Source organism: Macaca thibetana, chromosome X, assembly GCF_024542745.1.
Source record: "Macaca thibetana thibetana isolate TM-01 chromosome X, ASM2454274v1, whole genome shotgun sequence".
In the NCBI taxonomy this organism is placed as follows: domain Eukaryota; kingdom Metazoa; phylum Chordata; class Mammalia; order Primates; family Cercopithecidae; genus Macaca; species Macaca thibetana.
In genome coordinates this window covers 115,601,027-115,623,954 of record NC_065598.1, presented here as the reverse complement: position 1 = coordinate 115,623,954, position 22,928 = coordinate 115,601,027, and the positions used below count along the sequence as shown (strand labels likewise).

Genomic DNA, 22,928 nt, shown 5'->3' with positions numbered 1-22,928 from the left:
CTGTAGTCCCAGCTACTCGGGAGGCTGAGGCAGGAGAATGGCGTGAACCCGGGAGGCGGAGCTTGCAGTGAGCCGAGATCGCGCCACTGCACTCCAGCCTGGGCTGGGCGACAGAGCGAGACTCGTCTCAAAAAAAAAAAAAAAAAAAAGAAATGCAGACTCACCCTTACCCACGCCAGCAATGGCGGAACAGGAGCCTAGACTTCGGCTCTTAGAAGGCTCCAGTTCCCGTCTCCCATCCCCCACCTTTTCCCGCTCAGCAGAGACCACGTGGAGAGCCTGATGCCCCTCCCTCTCCCCTTGGAGGAGATGTCAGCATTACCCTGATGCCCCTCCCCCTCCCCATGAGGGTGATGTCAGCACTACCCAATTGTGAAGACACAATCCCTCCCCAGCAGTTTAGTTTAGAAACTGCCAGTCTTGGTATAGAACAACCTTGGCTTATCTGTTGAAGTCCCATAGGTAGTATTATTAGAGAATAACCCAGACTTTGGGAACTGTATAACTCTGAGATCATTTGAAATTTTCGTTTTGTTTTTCTTTTGGCTCCAACGAGGCCCCTGTTGTTAGTCTAGTGGGGTTTCCCCCTGCAAAGATTGGTCAGATCTGCTGTCTATCATCCTGGAAGGTGTTAAATACACAGGAAGTCCAGTCTCAGTGGGCAGGACCTAGCCTGAAAGGGCGGGCATTGCTAATGTGTTTTCAAAAGGTCTTCCCAATCCTCGACTTTAGACAGATTGGACCTTAGAACACAACGGATCCTCAAGTGACTGACGGTGAGCTAACATGCCCTTTTGAGATTTTGGAATGTGGGGAGGATCTTGTTTAGGAACTTATTGAAGGTGGACCTGGTTATGTACCTGGTTATGGGTCACAAGACCTAAGCAAAGCCATATTTTTAGGCAATTTTAAGTTATTCTCAATGTTGTGCTAGGTTTCGTTATTCCCAAATATTTATAAGAGGTATGTTAAAAGTTACAGCCTTTACTCACCTGTGATGTGGATAACTTAGGGAAAAGCTCGTTAGAGTCATAGTTATTTGTGAAGATCCTACCCAGAAAAGTGGTGATCACAAGATGGCCTTCAACAACCATAGCACTGCAACTTGATGAAGAGGCAGCAACAGAAGAAAATCTGTGACCTGATTCAGATCGTGAGATAGTATTTTGAAGAACCTCCAGAAATAGCTGGAGGACACTTTGAGGGGAATCTGTTTTGTTGACATTCAAGCCAGTAGGAGTTCAAGCCGTTGTAATTTAAAAGGGCATGTCAGGCTTCCAATTTAAGAGAGTCTTAACAAATGTGTTTTCCTACCCAAATCAGCTTTAAATGACAGAAGAAAAAAACAAGTAAAAGAATAGCACTAAAATTGCAAAGGTTAGCAAGGAAGGATGTGATTAGCAGACCAAAATTTTGATGATTTCCTTGATATCGAACAAATAGGATAAAATTGGCTGGGAAACCACAGTCAATGAATTCATAACACTGTACAGATATGGGAGAGGACTGCTGTAAAAGTGAATTATCTGTTTTCTATCATAGACCCAAAGGACAGATGATGTCACAGTCATCTGGATCAGGAGATGGGAGTGATGATGAGGCTACTACCTCTAAAAATGGTGGTAAGTAAATGAACTAGTAAAACTCAAGAGTTAATCTAAATAATTGTTAACAGCATGTCTAGGAAGCTTGAGTAAATTATTATGAAATTATTCCTCAGGGCCGGGTGCGGTAGCTCACACCTGTAATCTCAACACTTTGGGAGGCCGGCAGGCGAGGGCGGGGGGTGGTGACGGGGGAGGAGGGGTTGCGGGGGAGGATCACCTGAGGTCAGGAATTCGAGAGCAGCCTGGCCAACATGGTGAAACCCCGTCTCTACTAAAAATACAAAAATTAACTGGGCGTGGTGGCACGCGCCTGTAATCCAAGCCACTAGGGAACAGTGAGCGGAGATTGTGCCATTGCACTCCAGCCTCGTCAACAAAGCGGGACTCCGTCTCAAAAAAAAAAAAAAAAAAAAAAAAAAAAAGGAAAAAGAAGGAAATTCTTCAGAAGACCAGAAGATCAAGAGTAATGAAACAATTAACAAAAAAAAAATTAATAGCATGGTAGAAACAAGTTTTCCCAGAGAAAATTGGGATCAGGGGATAGTGGTCAAGAGGGCACTCCTGCTTTTACTTTGTTTTTGTTGCTTTATAGTGAGAATGAATTCATGTAATATTTTGGCAAAAACTTTAAGGTCTGATAAACTTTAGTGTTACTAAGGATATGGGGCAGTTAACGGTCATTCAGAAGGTGGGGATCATATGTTGGCACAACATTTCTGAAGGGTAAATATAACAGTGTATCGAAATTTTAAATATACCTTCCCCTTGACCCAATTCTACTTTTTCAAATATATCCTCAGAAATACTTTTATACATGCACAGATTTATGTTACAAGGATGTTCATTGGAGCATGTTTGTAGTCACAAAAATTGGAAATAACCAAATGTCCAAAAATAGGGGAATAGTTTAATAGAATATGGTATATTTTTACTGTAAAATAGTATACAGCCCTTAAAAAGAATGAGGTAGATCTCTATATACTGTCATGGACAGATCTCTAATATATATTAAGTGAAAAAAGCAAATTGTAGAGCTATATGTACAGTAATTATGCCATTTAAAAAATATGAAAGCTTCCTATTTGTATATATACAAGTATATATGTACATAAATGCTGAGGAAGGTGATGCACCAAATTTAACAGGTAAAAGAGACACTTTTAATTTTATTTTATTTATTTTTCTTTTTTGTATGCTTGTCTGACAACCAACACTTACACTTTTTATCCTATATTCTTCTATATTGTTTAAATTTTTTCTTACAAAAAGAATGTTTATATATTATTTGCATAACTAAACAGAACTGAAAGGTGACCATTAATAGAATGTAAATAGTATGTAGAACTTCCAAAACACTAATAGTTGAAAAAAGAAACAAAGGAAATTGTCTGTTCAGCAACATGAGGTAAGAGAAAAAAGCAACAACAATAACGTGTGATAATTAGATTTTTTTAAGTTATAGGAATATGTATCCATATATAGTATAGTATGTTGTCCTTAAAAATAGTGAAGTAGATCTGTGTATAGTGACAAGGAAAGATGTTCATGATATAATATTAAGCAAAAAATAAAGTCACAGAAAAATTTTTACTGTGTGATTTTTTTTTTTAAAAAAAGCAAAAACTGCATGTTGGTTAAATGTATAAAAAAAGATCTTTAATCAGCAAATTTAACTGAGATTACCTTTGGGGGCTGGATTTAGTTGGGGAACAGGGACTGAGTGGAGATTTCACCTTACTTTGTAGTCAAAGGTTGTTGAGACCTGGACATTTCTTTTTCTTTTTCTTTTCTTTTTTTTTTTTTTTTTTTTTTTTTTGAGACAGAGTTTCGCTCTTGTTGCTCAGGCTGGAGTGCTATATGGCATGATTTTGGCTCCCTGCAACCTCTGCCTCCCGGGTTCAAGCAGTTGTCCTGCCTCAGCCTCCCAAGTAACTGGAATTACAGGCATGAGCCACTACACCCGGCTAATTTTGTATTTTTTTAAATAAAGACAGGGTTTCACCATGTTGGTCAGGCTGGTCTTGAACTCCTGACTTCAAGTGATCCACTCGCCTCGGCCTCCTAAAGTGCTGGGATTACAGGCATGAGCCACCGTGCCTGGCCAAGACCTGGACATTTCTAACTGTACCTCTGGTTATATTACTCCCTTCCACATTTGATGCCCTTCAATGGTTACCCATGACTTACTAGATAGAATCTAAACTCTGGAGGATGACATACAATATTCGCCATGATCTGAACCCAGCCCACCTCTCTGTCTTCATCTCTCACCATTCCTCCACAGGCCTACTGAACATCAGTCACACAGCATGGTAATATGGTTGTTTCAAGGTATCTGCAGGGAACTGGCTCCAGGAACGCTGCAGATACCAAAATCTGTGCACATTCGACTCCCACAGTCAGCTCTGCAGAACCCACAGATACAAAAAGTTGGCCCTCCATTTACAGGTTTCCAATCCTGCAAATCCTGTATTTTCCATCCGTGTTTGATTGCTGATGTGGAACCAGCTCATGCAGAGGGTTGACTGTATTTATTTAAAAAATAAGTGTATAAATGGACCATCACAGTTTAAACCCCAATTGTTCAAGGGTCAACTGTACTTAAACAGTTGCCTAAATGGGCTATGATCTTTCTCATGCCTCCATGTCTTTGTACACACTGTTCCCCTTTTCAAGTAATCCATAGATCTCTAGATCTCACCATCCTGATACTACAAATTAAGTTTGGATTTTTTTTTTTTTTTTTTTTTTTTTTTGAGACAGAGTCTCACTCTGTCACCCAGGCTGGAGTGCAGTGGCACAATCTTGGCTCACTGCAAGCTCCACCTCCTGGGTTCATGCCATTCTCCTGCCTCAGCCTCCCAAGTAGCTGGGACTACAGGTGCCCACCACCACGCCCAGCTAATTTCTTTTTGTATTTTTAGTAGAGACGGGGTTTTACGGTGTTAGCCAGGATGGTCTTGATCTCCTGACCTCGTGATCTGCCCACCTCGGTCTCCCAAAGTGCTGGGATTACAGGCGTGAGCCACTGTGCCCGGCCTTAAGTTTGGATTTGTATGATTAATATACAGATTACAACGTTAAGCCCCCATGTTGTGGACCACAGAGAGTCCATTCTTCCACCAGGTTGGAGGGTGCATCCTCTGCCCTTAAGTAATTTCCAAAAATCCACAAGGTATGCTTAAATGTTACAAAAATCAATCCTAGTTGTCATTTGTTATCTCTGCCAGCTATTCTTTCTGCATACTGCCACGGTCTGCCTTCAACAAGTCACCACTTCCTGTCTTGAAACTTTTTTAAAAAAGCCTTTTTATTTAATTTTTTTTTTTTTTTTTTTTTTTGAGACGGAGTCTCGCTCTGTCGCCCAGGCTAGAGTGCAGTGGCCGGATCTCAGCTCACTGCAAGCTCCACCTCCCGGGTTTACGCCATTCTCCTGCCTCAGCCTCCCGAGTAGCTGGGACTACAGGCGCCCGCCACCTCACCCGGCTAGTTTTTTTTGTATTTTTAGTAGAGACGGGGTTTCACCATGTTAGCCAGGATGGTCTCGATCTCCTGACCTTGTGATCCGCCCGTCTCAGCCTCCCAAAGTGCTGGGATTACAGGCTTGAGCCACCGCGCCCGGCCTTATTTAATTTTTTTAATTTTAAAAAATTTCTGCAAACACTATGGTGACTTGTGTAATTTTAATACATACAAAAGATGTATGATGTGTAATTTATGGAGCATAATTATTAAACATCCAGGACTCCATCATCTGTGCATAAGAACTAGAACATTACTGATGCTTTTGAATCTACCTAAATTCCCCTTCCCTAAATTTTCCTCCCACACTTCCCCTAGAGCAATCTCCTATCCTGGATCTTATATTAATTACTCCCCCCCCGCTTTTTTGTTGTTATCTCCCTGTGTTGCTCAGGCTAGTCTCGAACTCCTGGGCTCAAGTGATCCTCCTGCCTCAGCCTCCCAAGTAGCTGGGACGACAGGTGCATGCCATATCACCCAGCTATTTTCCTTCTATACTTTAATACCTTTACCATATTATATATCTGTAAGTTTTTCTTATTTTTGAGCTTTATTTTAAAAGTTATCAAATTGTAGGTATTCTTTCGTGATTTGTGTTTTTCACATAACATTGTTTGAGACTTATGCACATGGCTGTAATTTATTCATTGTTCAATGCTGTATAATATTTCATTATGTGACTATACCACAATTTATTTAGCCATTTTCTTATCAAAGAATATTCTCTTGCCATCCTTTGAGGTCTGCATGCAGACTAGGAATAGAAAATCCTTAGCATGTCCTAAATCACTTTCGCCTTTGTGCCATGTCTCTATTTTTAACAATTAGTATATTCAAATGCAAGGATTGGCAATTTTTTTTCCTGTTAAGAACTAGTAGGAACTATTTTAGGCTCTGTGGACCATATGGTCTGTTTCAAAACTCTAAACTCTGTTGTTTTACCATAAGAGCAGCCACAGAAAACACGTAGACAAATAAATATTGCAATGTTCCAATAAAACTTTATTTACAAAAACAGGTAAAGGACAGGATTTGGTTCATGGGCTGTAGTTTCCAAACCCTGCTGTAGTTCATCTGAATTTCTGTAGTGTTGCCCAGTATTGTGGTTCTTATTATCAAGTCTGCCCTTGTCTTATTTTGCACGTGTCAAACCCTATTCTCGCCCTTTGTGATTCTCACCTCCTGTATCTAAGAGTGAGCCTGACCTGTAAATCCAGTTCCTGAACCAGTGTGGCTCAAGGCAAGAAGTGTTATCTGTAGCCACAGCTCCAACAGCAAGCAGGGTATATGAGTAAGATTTGGTGCTAAGAGGCCTAAGATTGCTGTACCAGACTTGAGATTGGGATGCTGCCTTCATTTCCTTCATTAGCTCTTCAGAGTTTCTGGTTAGGACTGAAGTTACACTCTAATAACTAGTCTCCTTGCAATGTCCTGAATGTGCCTTATTCTCGCTTCCTTTAGGATTTAAATGTGCTTCCTATCTTCTTTCTTTATGCCCCCTGCTCCCTTTCACTCCCTTTGTCTGGCTAATTCCCACTCACTCTCGGGGATTTAAATTGGATTTCTTTCTCTGGAAGCTATTCTTAACTCCCTTCCCTTCCTCCACTGCACCCCACCTCACCCTCCTAGGCTGGGCCAGGTGTCCTGCCTCTGCGTTCTCATAGCAGCCTTTGTCACTCTGTCTTGTAATTGTGTGCCTTACCCACCAAATATATGACTTGGTAATAGAAATTTCCCTAAGGTGAGTGATAATTTAAAAGTTGGGCATTTAGGGATAGCTCTAAACCTACATTGCCAATTGAGAATGGAGGGCAAGGGTTGTCTTTGTATACTAAGGGAGTAGATCATAATATGTCTGCGGGCAGGGTTCCTTCACTGTTTTCCTGGATTTGGCCAGGAGAAGCAGCCAGTTTCTACCTCTTGTGAAGATCAGCCACTGGCTGAGGGTCCAGCCAGAGAATAAACTGATTCTCAAGAACAAAATTGCCACCATCTCCTTAAATGTGCATTGCCTGCTGTTTTGTCCTATCTGCTTGATGGTGGCCTGAACTGCATGCAAGCTTGGTCTCCTTTTGGGCATTTTGATTTGGCTCATCTCAATAAAGGAGTTATTTTCTTATTCTTCATTTTTTTTTTTTTCTCTTTGTGAGTGGGGCTCTGAACGTCTTTTTCTAACTTGTCTACTACTTTAGACTATTTTTATGGTGAGTCTCCTTACAAAACTGTAAACTATGGGAAGTACTGTATTTGGAGTCAGTGAAGAACTGAACTTAGGCCTGTGTGCTTTGTGACTTTAACAAGTAATTTTAACCTCCTTTGCTGAGCCTATTTCTTATCTGTACAGTGGGGATGGTACTTGATCTATCTCATAGTGTGTTTATGAGGATAAAATAAGATTGTATGTGAAAGTGCTTTGGAAAACTGTGAAATCAACTGCAAATTGAATTTTGTGTTATTCTGTATTCTCTCACGACGTCTAGCACCATGCCTTGCCGAGAGTAGTTGCTCAATACATTTTTGTTGAATGACCAAAGGAATTGGAGACAGAAATAATGCTGTTGGTGGGAATAAAGGACATTTAGTAATAGAAGCAGGAAAAATACATGATTTGGTAATAGAAACTTCCCTAAGGTGAGTGATAATTTAAAAGTTGGGCATTTAGGGATAGCTCTAAACCTACACACCCAATCTCTGCTCTCTGCTTTGCTTATAAAAATATTTAAATTTTATTTTAGTATGATTTTGGCGGCTTAGATAAGCTGTCAAACTTGATTAGGTTTTAAATATGCAGTCATCAAAAAGCAGGATTGGCCCTAGGCAATACTCTGAGGTCAGCAAAATGTACTCTCAGAAATCTTTCCTTCCTGGTTGGCAACTTCACCTCTCACCACTCCCTATTGCAGTGGCTTCTCCTAGTTCTGTTTACCTACAGGCTCCTAGGACTTTCCTATTAGCCTTTTTCCTCCAAGAGGCATTCACCTTAAAGGGTTAGGAACTAAGTCTCCTTGGCTAATTTGCACTTTAAAAGATTCCTAGAGAAGGAGGCAATGTGTTATCCAAATGAGTGAATAAATAATCATAACATTTCAGGCATTAAAGGGAATATAAGGGCTTATCAGCCCCATTCAAATCACAAGGCATACTTACTTCACCTACAATCTCCCCCCCCCCCCCGGGGGGGGGGGGGGGGGGGGGGCCCCATGCCCCCCCCCCCCCCCCCCCCTTCCCCCCCCCCCCCCCCCCACCCCCCCCCCCCCCCTCCCCCCCCCCCCCCCCACCCCCCCCCCCCCCCCCCCCCCCCCCCCCCCCCCCTCCCCCCCCCCCCCCCCCCCCCCCCCCCCCCCCCCCCCCCCCCCCCCCCCCCCCCCCCCCTCCTCCCCCCCCCCCACCCCCCCCCCCCCCTACAACCCCCCCCCCCCCCCCCCCCCCCCTCCCCCCCCCCCCCCCCCCCCCCCCACGGTTTCTCTACCTTGGAGGTATGCAGAACTACCTGGAGAGCTGCTTTCCGCCCCCCCCCCCCCCCCCCCTTCAGAGTCTTACTTTGTCACCCAGGCTGGAGTGCATTGGCACCATCATAGCTCACTGCAGCTGGAACTCCTGGGCTCAAGCAATCCTCCCACCTCAGCATCCCAAAGTGCTGGGACTACAGGCATGTGCCACCACAGCCAGCTAATTTTTTGTTTTTATTTTTTGATAGAGATAGGGTCTCGTTTTGTTGACCAGGCTGGTCTTGAACTCTTGGCTTCAAGCAATCCTCCTGCCTCGGCCTCCCAAAGTGCTGGGATTACAGGCACAGGCATGAGCCACTGCACCTGGCCAAGAGCTTCTTAAAAATACTGATAATTGAGGTCCTCCTCGCAGAGATTCTGATTGAATTGGACTGACTAGGTTTGGACCTGGGTAAAGATTAAAAAACAAAAACAACTCCCAGGTCATTCTATTGTATGGTGAGTTGGGAACCCCAGATTTAAATCTAAATTGGCACTGGGTGCAGTGGCTCACGCCTGTAATCCTACCACTTTGGGAGGCCGAGGTGCGTGGATCACCTGAGGTCAGGAGTTCAAGACCAGCCTGGCCAACATGGCGAAACCCCATTTCTACTAAAAATACCAAAAAATTTAGCTGGGCGTGGTGGCGCACACCTGTAATCCCAGCTACTTGGGAGGCTGAGGCAGGAAAATCACTTGAACCTGGGAGATGGAGATTGCAGTGAGCCGACATTGCGCCACTGCACTCCAGCCTGGGTGACAGAGCCAGACTCTGTCTCAAAAAAAAAAAAAAAAAAAAAAAAAAAAAAAATCTAAACTGGCCTTGTCTGTGAGAAAAAGAAAAGCTGAATGACATTAGATCAAACATTGAGCAGGGTGGGGTTGGAGGGACTTTGAGAGACATTGATAAAGTAAACAGAATGTTAAAAATAGGCCCATGCCATGGCACATCAGCTCGCCAAATATATATATAGGCCCAGCAACTCCATAATAAGCAAGTGCTTGGCAGCACCCAAGGAAGAAGTCAACTGTGGCTGGTCTGGCTCCCCACTCCCAGACCCTCAGGGAAAACAGCCTATCTCTAACTTTTAGTCCTTAAATCTGCTTTCCAGATGGTTCACAGGTATGACAGATAAAATCTCTGAGCTAAGGAAAGAAGTGCTTGAATGGTTGATGTACCAAGTCAGTAACTTCAGGCGATGTAAGATAAACAATTTTGTTAAAAATATGAAATCTGGCTGGGCGCGGTAGCTCACACCTGTAATCCCAGCACTTTGGGAAGCTGAGGTGGGCGGATCACTTGAGGTCAGGAGTTCGAGACCAGCCTGGCCAACATGGAGAAACCCTGTCTCTACTAAAAATACAAAATTAGCTGGGCGTGGTGCTGCATGCCTGCAATCCCAGCTACCTGGGAGGCTGAGGCAGGAGAATCGCTTGAACCCAGGAGGCGGAGGTTGCAGTGAGCTGACATAGCACCATTGCACTCCAGCCTGGGCAACAAGAGCGAAACTCCGTCTCAAAAAATATATATATATACATACACACACACACACACACACACACACGAAATCTGTGTTATCTATTTACATTTTACTTAGCACATAGGTTCAGCACATGTTATTACTTTCCTTGCTTTTATATAGCAATCCCAAGATGGGAAATGGATGAATTCACGTTGTGTAGTTGGATTATTTTTGCTTGAGCTTTGGCCTCCTCAGCAGCCCATTGGTGTTGACAGCATAACAAAGCCCTTATTATGATACAATCTTTACCATCTCAGCATTGCTTAGTTTGCCTTCTCTGTATTTTCGTGCTTCAAAGATGGTCCTTCAGAAAAGTAGATGAAGAAAATGGACTGCCTTTTACCTAGCAGTATTTTTTTTTTACACTTTTTTTTTTTTGGTAACAAGGTCTTACTCTGTCACCCAGGCTGGAGTGCAGTGGTGCAATCTTGGCTCACTGCAACCTCTGCCTCCTGGGTTCAAACGATTCTCCTGCTTCAGCCTCCCAAGTAGCTAGGATCACAGGTGTGTACCACCATGCCTGGCTAATTTTTGTATTTTTAGTAGAGACGGGGTTTCGCCATGTTGGCCGGGCTGGTCTCAAACTCCTGGCCTCAAGTGATCCACCCACCCTGGCCTCCCAAAGTGCTGGGATTACAGGCGTGAGCCACTGTGCCCAGCTGTTTTTTCTGTTTTGTTTTGTTTTGGTTTTATGCATTCTCAGAAAGATCTTCAGATTCTCCTGGGCAAGCAGTCTCTCCCATTCCTAAGGAGAATCCCACCCATTGGATAAGAAGGCTTCTAGGAGGGTCTGTCTAGTGGCAAGCCACTGGTATGAGATATCTGGAGAGGACCTAAAGCACCTCAGATGGCTATAACTGCATGGCATTTTACATTACACATCTTGATTCCCCAAGCACACTGGGGAATCCCTGTGATCAAAAAGGGGAAATGGGTTACACTCTGCCTTTTTAGGGAGATGTCCACAGAAATAAAGGAATTGACATTATAAAAGCAAGTCCCCTGTCTTTGTATTTCTTCCTTTACGCATATACTTACCTTTATAAACAGCTTGGTTAAAAGGTGGCCAATAATAACTACACCTCATGTGGCAGCATTGTAAAGTTTAATTAATGTTTCTAAGGTATGAGTTGAACTCACAAGATGAAAGATCCTAAATATGGAATATGTGTTAAGTGCCCAGTCTGGTTTAGTCTGATAATGGCTATAATTGTATGGTGTCCCACATTACACATCTTGATTAGTGTGGCTCCCATGAGTTCAACCTTGAAAATGTATTTTAATGTTGAGAATGTGTTTAACGTTGGTTGGCAAACATTTGGGTGTATAGAATATAAGCTTCTGTTCTTCAGCTAGCCTCAGTTAGTTGGTTCTTGATGTAAAAGATATTTTACAAACCAACTTGGGTGTTTTTTTTTTTTTTTTTTTTTTTGAGACAGAGTCTTGCTCTGTTGCCCAGGCAGGAGTGCAGTGGTGCAATCTCAGCTAACTGCAACCTCTACCTCTCGAGTTCAAGTGATTCTCCTGCCTTATCCTCTTGAGTAGCTGGGATTACAGGTACCCTCCAACGTGCCCGGATAATTTTTGTGTTTTTAGTAGAGATGGGGCTTCGCCATGTTGACCAGGCTGGTCTTGAACTTCTGACCTCAGATGATCCACCCGCCTCAGCCTCCCAAAGTTTTGGGATTACAAGCCTGAGCCATCTAGCCTTGTTTTGTTTGTTTGTTTGTTTGTTTTGTAACAAGGTCTCATTCTGTCGCCCAGGCTGGAGTGCAGTGGTATAATCTTGGCTCTCTGCAACCTCTGCCTCAGGTTCAAGGGATTCTTTTGCCTCAGCCATTTGAGTAGCTGGGATTACAGGCGAACACCACCATGCCCGGCTCCTTTTTGTATTTCTAGTGGAAACGGGATTTCACTATATTGGCCAGGCTGGTCTGGAACTCCTGGTCTCATGTGATTCACCCACGTTGGCCTCCCAAAGTGCTGGGATTACAGGCACGAGCCACCACATGTGGCCGGATCTGTGCTTTTTAAAACCAAGATATAACTCAGAAGACTGAAGGGCTTAGATAACCATGTGAGATAGGGAACTATTATTACTAGAATGTAGTTATATATTAACAGGACTCAGCTCTCATTTAGGTTAGTAGAAAAGTTTATCTTTGTATGGCAAAAGCAGCTTTCTCTTATGTTTACGTCCATTCCCTTTCAGTTGCACTAATATTTGTAATTTTTTAAATGGCTAGTACTTCATATACCCTCCTAAAGAATTTAACTACATGAATTAGAACAAACAACTGTGTTCATTAAATCCTGAAAATGAGCCAGTTAATCCTCCCTTATAAAGACACAGCATTATTTTATTCACATGTGATGAAATAGTTAATTCAATAAGTATTTACCCTGCGTTTACAGTAGTTCAGAGTTTTGTGAAATGTGAGACACGATAAAGGAAAACTCAATGTTTTAAGGCATCTTTCCTGGCCTTAAGAGTTTACTGTTTCTATTTGGGCAGCAAGAACTGTATGGTAGGCCCAGCACTTTGGGAGGCTGAGGCGGCAGATCACTTGAGGCCAGGAGTTTGAGACCAGCCTGGCCAACATGGCAAAACCCTGACTCTACTAAAAATACAAAACAATTAGCAGGCATACTGATATGCGCCTGTAGTCCCAGGTACTCAAGGAGGCTGACGCACAAGAATCGCTTGAACCCAGGAGGCAGAGGTTGCAGTGAGCCAAGATTACACCACTGCACTCCAGCCTGGGCGACACAGCAAGATTCTGTCTCCAAAACCAAACCAAACCAAACCAAAAAACCTATGTGGTATATTCAAAACAGATAGGAGTGCTTCCATCTGTCCCTTTTCAGGCACCTGTCTCCCTTCTCAGGGGCCTTGGGTTCTAAGTTCCATTAGAGCCTTGCTTTCAGCAGGCTGTCATCAAATAGCAATGATATCGTTTAATAATGCCAAAGGTTGATTTGCATTTTAATCAGGGACTTTTCAAGACACAAAAACAAGTAGGCCTGTTTAAACAAAGTTAGAAAGTTATTTATTTGCAGGGTTCTGATTCACCTATCACAAGCTATACCATACAAGCTGCTTTTACTCCACTCACAATCCTGTCACTCCTGGTTTGTAAAAGCTCTGCTTGCTGGATTGTCTCCCTGCTATCTATGATTGCCTACAGAGTAGACTCCAAATTCTTGGCTTGGTGTGCCAGGCCCTTTTGAGCCTCATCTTCCTTACTCCCAGCTAGACATCCTACTTCCCAGCCTCACTGCACTTTCCATGTTTCCATAAACAGGCCAGGCCCTTTCACTCCTTGCTTTGCCCTTGTTTCCATTCCCCAAAATGCCTTTCATCCTGTTCCCTCTTGTCTTTTTGGCAACTCCCACTTTGAGGCACAGCATAAACACAATCTCTGTAAAACTATTCCTATTCCAGATTTCCCCCAAATTTCGTTTTGCCTCTTCTGACAGCACTTTGTATATCTGTCATAGTATTGTTATGGAAATTAGTTTTGAAACTATCTTCCCCTACTGGCTTCTCAAGGGCAGAGACCTTGCATAGTGTCTTACCATACATGCTCACTGAATGCTTTTGCAGTTAGAATGATCAACAGGTTGGCAAATTTAGTTCTATTTGACATTGTGTTACCTCCCTCTGAGAATGCCCCAAGGTTAAGTAAAAACTCCCAACAGGGAATTTACAAGGTTGATTGTTGCTAATTTAACTAAATTTAAAGATTTTTAAAATCAGTCATCAAATGTAAAGCGGGGGCTCATGAAACACCTTGGTAGAAAACATTAACTTTTGCCAATATTGTTCTAAAATGTCTCCTTTGGGACAGCGTGTAAGCTGAGATTTGGCAAAAGAAGGAAGTGGGTCTTAGCTTTGGTCTATAAATTACTGAGTTAAGGACTGATAGAGTGGGGGTTAGGACGGTCCTGGGCACAGTGCTCAGTGGGTGAGGGGTTAGTTACCTTTCTATTTCTTCGCCTTAGAATACACCCTTAATTTGGCCAGCCAGCTTAGAAAATGCTCCTGGTAGGAAGATAAAAGGATTTACAGCTACATGAAAGAGAAAGGCATCAAAACTCAGGCCTTATTCAGCCTTGGGTCTGTGGTGCCTTGAGATAAAAGAGAAACAATTTATAGCGGCACCGAATCAAAAAGTCCTTTTCTTCCTATCTTAGCTCGTTTTCTTCTCCTTTCCTATTTTAACATCGGGACATTCCTCTCCAGTAACGGGCATAATAGCATGATTATGTTTTCCTCTATTTAGGGTTACTCCCCTAGCCTTGCAACCACTCCTTATTCCTTTATCTCTTTCAAAGTTTCCATTCTCCCGGACCTTTACATTTTATTTCGTCCCTCCCTCTCTCCTCCTCTTCCTCCTCCTCCGTTTTCCCAGCTAGCTCACTCCGCCCCTCGCCGTCACTACCTTCCCTCCCCGAGGCTCCTTCCCGCTCCTCCCCGTTCCTCCCGCCACCCCCCCCACCCCCTCGCCTTCAGAAAGCTCCAATCAGGAGCTCCGAAGGTGTCTCGAAGGCCCGCCCCCTCCTCCCATCCACTTTTCTTCCCCCCAATTTCTCCCTCCCCCCTTACCCCCCCAACTCAAGTCCTGCGGGCCTGGGGGCTTCGGGATCTGGGCGCTATGAAAAGTGTCTGCCCAGTCACTTCCGGTAAGGGCGCTGCGGCGCGGAGCTTCCCGCGGGACCGTTAAGGAGCGAGTGGGAGTCCCCGGTGGGCCAGGGAAGGAAGGCGCTGCCAGGAAGGGGGAGCGCGAAGGAGAGCGGGAGCCGGAGCGAACTAGCGCGAGCGTCTGGGGCACTTTAGCCGCCCCTTCCCAGCCGCCCCCTCACGCGCGAGCTCACCCGCCCCCCGGGCGGCTGCAGCGCTTCCCTCACCCCCAATCCCTGAGGTTGGCACCGCCCCTCCCTCGGTGCCGCGTGACCGGAAATGGCGCCATCTTTAGCCTCTTGTGCTATTGACAATAACAAGCCCTGGTTCTTTCCCCCTCCCCCTTTCCCCCAACCACAGCCTCTCCCCTCCCAGGGAGAGGGAGAAAAGGAGGAGGAGCTGCAGCCTCACAGACTCGCTGAGTCGCTCCTGCAGAAAGGGGGGGAGAGAGATCGAAAAGCAGGGGAGGGGGACGGCACGGCCGTTTACCTGTCTGCCTCCTCATTCGCTCTCCCCCCTCGTTCTGCTCACTCCTGGTGTCAGCCTATCCGCCTTCCCAAACCCTCCCATTCCCCCGGTGTAGCCCCCCCCGCCTTCACTTTCCTTCTCGTCCTCTGTGTTTCTCCTCTCTTCTTTCTTCCCTTCCCCCTCTAGCATTGCCACCTTCTCTCCTACACGCACGCAGGCATATAAACGTAGGTTTTTGATGCTCCTCTGCCTGTTGACCCCGCTATTTTCATGTTTCCAACAGGTTTTTCTTCCCCCAGTCCCTCAGCTGCTGCTGCTGCTCAGGAGGTCAGATCTGCCACTGATGGTAATACCAGCACCACTCCGCCCACCTCTGCCAAGAAGAGAAAGTTAAACAGCAGCAGCAGTAGCAGCAGTAACAGTAGTAACGAGAGAGAAGACTTTGATTCCACCTCTTCCTCCTCTTCCACTCCTCCTTTACAACCCAGGGATTCGGCATCCCCTTCAACCTCGTCCTTCTGCCTGGGGGTTTCAGTGGCTGCTTCCAGCCACGTACCGATACAGAAGAAGCTGCGTTTTGAAGACACCCTGGAGTTTGTAGGGTTTGATGCGAAGATGGCTGAGGAATCCTCCTCCTCCTCCTCCTCATCTTCACCAACTGCTGCAACATCTCAGCAGCAGCAACTTAAAAATAAGAGTATATTAATCTCTTCTGTGGCTTCGGTGCATCATGCAAACGGCCTAGCCAAATCTTCTACCACCGTCTCTAGCTTTGCTAACAGCAAGCCTGGCTCTGCTAAGAAGTTAGTGATCAAGAACTTTAAAGGTAACCAAGGCCAAAATCCATAATCACCTAATAAGGATTTGACACTCGAGGGGTCACGTGCTCTATTTATGTTAATATATTAAACAGTTTGGAGGTGGCCTAATGTTTTATGCATAATCAATGAGGTGGAGGGGAGGTCCTTTTTTGGTGGAGGGTTCATTTTCCGGGGGTGGTTAGGATCCTTGTGCTGAAGCATACACCGGGTGTTTCTGTGCAGTATTTTGAGGTTTTTTTCAGCCTATTGTATTTAATCTGTTATTCCTTATAACACTGACAATCGGTATGATTGATCCGGATTTTACAGGTGAGAAATTTGTATTCTAAAGAGGTTTATTTATTTCAGGTGCATAGCGAGCCTTGGCACTGCTGGGATTTTTATTTTTATGCTTCAGTAGGCCACATTATCCAATGCCTAGAAATGCAGGTAGCAATAGTGATCTTTTTGTGCTCAAATAATATTTATAATTAGATTTACACTGTATTCATGAAACTCATTTGGAAGCAATATTAGAAGAAAAATTTATGTTCTCTGTATTTCTTTCCAAAGGTAGGGTTTGAAAGTGAAAAACATTGTGTATACACAGAAGTAGTAAGTCTGTGTACCACTAGTCTAAAGATAGGAACAATTACTACATCTATTTTTTCCATCACTAAAATGGATTTTAAAGTATCGACTTGCAGCTTTTAGGAAAATTTGTTCAGACCGTGTTTGAGATATGCGAGGAGAGTATTATGAATGCATTGATGCAAATATAAAATAAGCAATTTTTAAAACTGTATTTGAGCTGAATTTTTATCTGTTGAATGTGTTTCTGTTTTTCTGACTGACTTTTCAACACCCTTAACTGCCAGGTAATCAGTGCTACAGTGTTTATTAAATAGGGAAGTAAATGAATGAACTTAAGTAATATTTATGAGATAAGTGCTTTGTGGCTGAATATTAGTATTGAGAAGATTAGGTTCTCTATGCTTGTGTTTTTAACATTGAGTGGAAATCAGGAATGTGCTCTATTTTGTCTCAAGCAGAGGGCTATGGTGTTGTCTATTTTTAACTCTTTCTTTTTTATATCACTACCTTCCCATACCCAGGTTCTCAGTTTATGATTTAATAGTAGAGCTTTCTGAAGTCAATATGAATTGTAATTGACTAACGTGTTCATTATTTCACTTAAAAATATATGTATTTTTATAGCCAAATATTTTTAAATGAGTTATGATCCTGGTTGCATTTTCAAATTGGTTTCAGAGATTTTTTTCTCTCCCTCCTAAGATAAAAGCATATTAAGGCATTTGGATGTTCTAATTAAAACTTTTTTCCCCACACTCATTGCTAGTCAGTGAAGTTTAAAGCCTAGAGTAAGGTGTTTCTTTCTATTCTGAAAATGCAACATGATTTCTGGAGTCATTTGGATGTTTCAATCTTTAAAAATTTCACTCTGCTCATAAATGTAGTTTAAAACTACATGGAGTTAAGATATTTCCATTTCTATAGATGCTGCATAAATTTGGGGGTCAAACAGACCTGGATTAGAATCCCAGCTTTGCCATTGACTAGCTATGATGACCTTGGGCAAGCTTACTAAATGAGTTCCAGCCTCAGTTTCCTCGGTTGTAAAATAGATTCCTCAGGGTATTGTTGGGAAGATTAAGAGGTTTATAAAGTACCTTGCACATAGGCAGTATTTTAAATCTCAGGTTAAAAATTCATGTCGACTTAGGTTTTACACATGATGAAGTAAGATCAGGATTGTTGTTTTTTATGGTCATTCTTGAATTTTTATTTTTTTGAAGCAATACAATCAATAGGAGAAAAACCTCACCTTCAATTTTAATAGGTGAGTCAAAATGACTTAAATAGTATTATGACATTTCAAATTTTATTCTTTATATTAAGCTTAAATACAGTGGTTACTTTAATGATTAGGTGTGATAGTTATAAAGATCATAATTTACCCTAAAAATAGAGTAATGCTGTTGTATTTTATTGATCTTTGGTTACTGTATCTGACATGGTATTCTGATACCAACCTTTTACATATCATCTAGATAAGCCTAAATTACCAGAAAACTACACAGATGAAACCTGGCAAAAACTGAAAGAAGCAGTGGAAGCTATTCAGAATAGTACTTCAATTAAGTACAATTTAGAAGAACTGTACCAGGTATGTATTAATATGCATAACCAGATTTGATTAACATAAATTAAGGTGGGATATATATTGATTTTGCTTTCTGAAATAGGTTCTTAAGTAGACTTTTGGTTCCCTTCTAGTTTTAGTTTCTCAATTAATTGATGAACTCTTTAATTAGACCACGTATTCTCACATAAACTATGGGTACAGTCATACCGGTATAAATTGTGCTTATCTTTGACCCTTCTGATGAGGAATTACAGTTAGGTGTACCTTGGTGTAATAGAAGTTCTACCTATAATGAAATCCTATAGCATGAATCCCAAAGTTGATTTCTGGTGACATGTCGTTCTATTGTGATAATTGTTTCTTAGTTGTGTTACCTACCCATAGGAAAGGCCTCAAGACATGCAGATATTATTCATATCCTTTATTTTACCTCCTTCTTAATAGTAGACTTTGCTATTCCTTTTTCTTGCTCTTTACATTTTTCTAATACCTGGGCTACAAGACGCACCTTAGCCCAGAAATGAGCAGCAGTTTGTTGTCCAGCAGCTTAGTCTGAGGTTCAGATTCTTTACTTAGCAAATGGGTCCTTACACTTAAATATAATGTTAAGGGCAGTTACTAATGGCAATCTCTTGCTACCGAGAAATTTTTCCCTACTGTGTATTTGACACACAACCAATTCAAGAAGTTACTTTCATTAGAGTGTCAGGGATTTGGTGTTAAAAGATACTTCAGGCCGGGCACGGTGGCTCACACCTGTAATCCCAGCACTTTGGGAGACCAAGGCTGGTGGATCACCTGAGGTCAGGAGTTCGAGACCAGCCGACCAACATGGAGAAACCCCGTCTCTACTAAAAATACAAAATTAGCCAGGCGTGGTGGTGCATGCCTGTAATCCCAGCTACCCAGGAGGCTGAGGCAGGAGAATTGCTTGAACCCAGGAGGTAGAGGTTGCGGTGAGCCGAGATTGCGCCATTGCATTCCAGACTGGGCAGCCAGAGCAAAACTCCATCTCAAGAAAGATATTTCAGAGTACTTCAGAGTACAATAGCTTGAATTTTTGTATTAATGAGTACCTTGTAAGAAATTATGTTGGTTCGATTTATCAGTATTTGTATATTTTAGTTGCAGAGCTAGTATGGTGATGGGCAAATCCTGGATTAGGAGTCAGAAGATGGGTTTGGGATCTAGTTTTGACTGCTGTGACCCTTGTAATATTGGGCCAGGTACTAAAGCCCTCTCAGTTTTTTTCCTGTTTTTTTAAGAGATAGGGGTCTTGCTATGTTGCCCAGGCTGGTCTTGAACCCCAGGGCTACAGCAGTCTTCTCACCTCAACCTTCCAAGGTGCTGAGATTACAGGCATGAGCCACCAAACCCAGCCGTCCCTCTCAATTTAAATTTCCTCCTCTCTAAAGTAGAGGAAATAATAATTTGCCCTACCTATCTCACAAGGTTGCTTATAAGAATCAAATAAGATATTTGTGGAAAAAACCTCCAGGCACTATAATCTTACAAATATGATGATATCACGAGTCATGCTTTTTTACAAGCCACAGTATAGCTTCTTCACTTGTAATATGTCAATTGAGATCACCGGTTTCTGTTGCTGTGAAAATTAGTCAGTACACGCAAAATACTCAAATCAGTGCACAACACATAGTAATAATGCCATGTAACATTATAAACATTGTAATGCTATGTAAATGTCAGCTAATAGTTGTAGTACTAAGCTGTTACTTAAGAATAAGCCCGTTTCATATGGCTCTTTTGGCATATTATATGTGTGTCTCCTAAAATGTACAACAATAAAAGTCAAAATATGAAACTGACTTGGAAAGGCCTTAAGAGAGCATGTGGTCCAATATTTTTCTTTGTGGTGTCTGTGACAGCCTGCAAAGGGGATTCATCTTGTATTATCTCATATAAGCATTACGAAAACCCTTTGTGGAGTACGTAGGGTAGTAGTTACTATCTCCACTTTTTATTTATATTTATTTATTTATTTATTTTTGAGATGGAGTCTTACTACGTCACTCAGGCTGGAGTGCAGTGGCATGATCTCGGCTCACTGCAGCCTCTACCTCCCGGGCTCAAGTGATCCTCTTGCCTCAGCTTCCCAAGTAGCTGGAATTACAGGCACCTGCCACCACGGCCTGCTAATTTGTATATTTTTAGTAGAGATAGGATTTTACCATATTGGCCAGGCTGATCTCGAACTCCTGACCTCAAGTGATCCACCCGCCTCCACCTCCCAAGGTGCCGGGATTACAGGTGTGAGCCACCGCGCCCGGCCTATCCCCAGTTTATTGATGAAGAGACTGAGTCTCAGAGAAGTTGAATAACCTGCCCAGAGTCACATATTGGCAGAGCAGGGGCAACTCAAACTGAGATGCTGGATTTCTAGTTCGTTGCACTTTTACTCCTGTACTACCTCACTAATATACCCTGGTACTTTGAATACCACTGTAGTGCAGTGTTTGAAGCAATTAAATTGTTTTACTTTAGGGAAAAAGCTCTTTATCATTGAAGTAGTATTTTTATCTGTGCATGCATAAGTGGTGTTTATTTGGATAGTATATGGTGTTTATTTGGATATGCTGGTATACAGCATATTTCAATAATGTGTTATTTTATATATTCCATATTTATAACAAATGTTTATTGTAGTTGTTAATGAACCCTATTTACTTTACCTTGAATATTTTTCCAGAGCTTTTGCTTTGAAAATATTTTTCCTGATATATTGATTCTGTTAAATCTTTTCGTTTCAAGAGCATAGAGCTTGCATCTTTTGTTTTTGTTTTCTTGTACTTTGTTTTACCTGCTGTTGTTCAGTTGCATTTCTTTTAGCCTAGTCACAAGTCTTATAACTTCACTGTTTGCATTTTTCATAATACCTTACTGCTTTTGCTATAATGAATTCAAAAGCATTGGTTTTTAGCTCTTTTACTGTTTTTGACCTTAATTTTATAAATGTTCCTTTGGATTGTTCTCAGAAAGATTATTTTGAGATGTTCAAGTTCAAAAAGGAGGATAAAGGAGGTAAAGCTATTTCATATAATCTGGACTTCAGGTGCTTGTTTGATTTTAACTCATTGAAATGTAATTAGAAGTACTCTGTCAATCTACCTGAGTGGGAAATAAAAAAATAAGAAAAAGTACTCTTCTCTTCTAAAATCGAAATAATGTGGAAATATGTAGTTATACAAAAGTTCTCCAAACCCGTGTCCTACTCTCTTTCTCTGAAGTAAACACTTACTGGCATATATCTACTTAGAACTTACTTCTGCAAGAAAAAACATTTTGCTTTAAATCTTTAAGTATGGAAGTCCCTAGTGTGGGTTGCATGTACTGCCTACTAAGTTTTTAATTTCTATAAAAGAACATGCTGTTCTAAGTACACTTGCAGTAAGCAAACATTGTCTTTTTAAAGTAATTTTAAATTAGAATTGGACCTGAGTTTTAAAATTATCTTTCCTTGACAACCTTGAGATCCTGTGGGTGTGAGGCAGTGATTATATGTTTTCATTTGACTGTTCTGTTTGTTTGCGGGCTTGTTTTTGATTGACTACAAGTAAGACTGATTAAATGCACTGACTTTTGAGCTGTTCAGCCTGCCTTAGGTTACAAATCTGTCACTTGTCATATAACTTTGGGCGAGTTACTTCTCTAAGTCTTGGTTTCCTCATTTATAAGATGGTGAGACTAATGGCTACTTATATGGCAAGGTTTTTTAGACGTAAATGAAATATCGCAAAAAAGTAATTATCACAGTCCCGGCTATGCATTGGTATGTGTCATCAGTGCTAGTAAATATTTGAGTCTTTAGAAAAGAAATCTTTATTTTAAAATTACATTTTATTTTAGAGCTCTGAAGCCACATGATTTTAAATTCTAAATCTACACTGGGCCAGAGCAGCTGGCTGATAAATAGATTACATTCCAAATGTGCTTCAGTAGACACCATTAGCGAAATTGAAAAACATAATAGAAAAAGACAGGAACTCTCTAGGAACAGTGTCCCTCTACACTTACAAAGAATGTGTCCTGTTTTCACATGTGGTATCGTACAGTTGGAATTTTGGTTTTGGTGAGTTTTTTACTATTAATAAGTAATATTTTAAATAGGATTATTTTTATAATCCTATTATGAGCTCATGTTCTCAACTTTTGTGTGAGTAGTCGCAGTGTTTTGTTTTGTTTTGTTTTGTTTTAAATAGAGATATGGGGGTCTTGCTATGTTGCCTAGGCTGTTCTCGAACTCCTGGCCTCAAGCAGTCATCCTGCTTTGGCCTCCCAAAGTGCCCGGCTTACAGGCATGAGCCACCATGCCTGGCCTAGTACAGTGTTTAAGATCAGCTACCTTTTTTGGAGATGCTGGAAGTTTGTACAGGAGTGTATAACGTTTATCTTTCCTATAAATCTCTAGCTATTTTTAAAGTCAAGCCTAGTTCATACTTCAATTCTGATGAAAATAATTTTATTTATTATTAATGGGAACTGTAGTTATCTGTTTGTGAAATAAACCTTAAATGATGAACCTTTATTAATGATTCACTTATAGAGTAAATGACCACAGGACTAGAATCAAATAGTATAGATTATCCATTGTAAAATCTGGTTGCTTAAGCAGTCAGTGATTATAAGAAAGCAGTTAGATTCTTAGCAT

General features: G+C 41.9%; 1 protein-coding gene across 5 annotated transcripts in view; it reads left to right on the top strand.

Moving 5' to 3' along the window:
* Positions 1-361: 361 nt before the first annotated feature.
* Positions 362-22,928, top strand: part of CUL4B (cullin 4B) — a 52,233-nt gene continuing 29,666 nt past the window's right edge. Inside the window, exons 1-4 of one of the 5 annotated variants that reach the window (XM_050776088.1) lie at positions 362-776; positions 1,543-1,622; positions 15,576-16,118; positions 18,165-18,280. In XM_050776088.1, the coding sequence (XP_050632045.1) occupies positions 1,556-1,622; positions 15,576-16,118; positions 18,165-18,280 (726 nt within the window). In that variant the 5' untranslated portion in view covers positions 362-776; positions 1,543-1,555. Of the gene's footprint in view, positions 777-1,542; positions 1,623-14,660; positions 14,827-15,575; positions 16,119-16,169; positions 16,423-18,164; positions 18,281-21,213; positions 21,302-22,928 lie in introns of those variants that run through there. The other 4 variants (XM_050776090.1, XM_050776089.1, XM_050776091.1 and 1 more) reach the window with 4 other exon arrangements.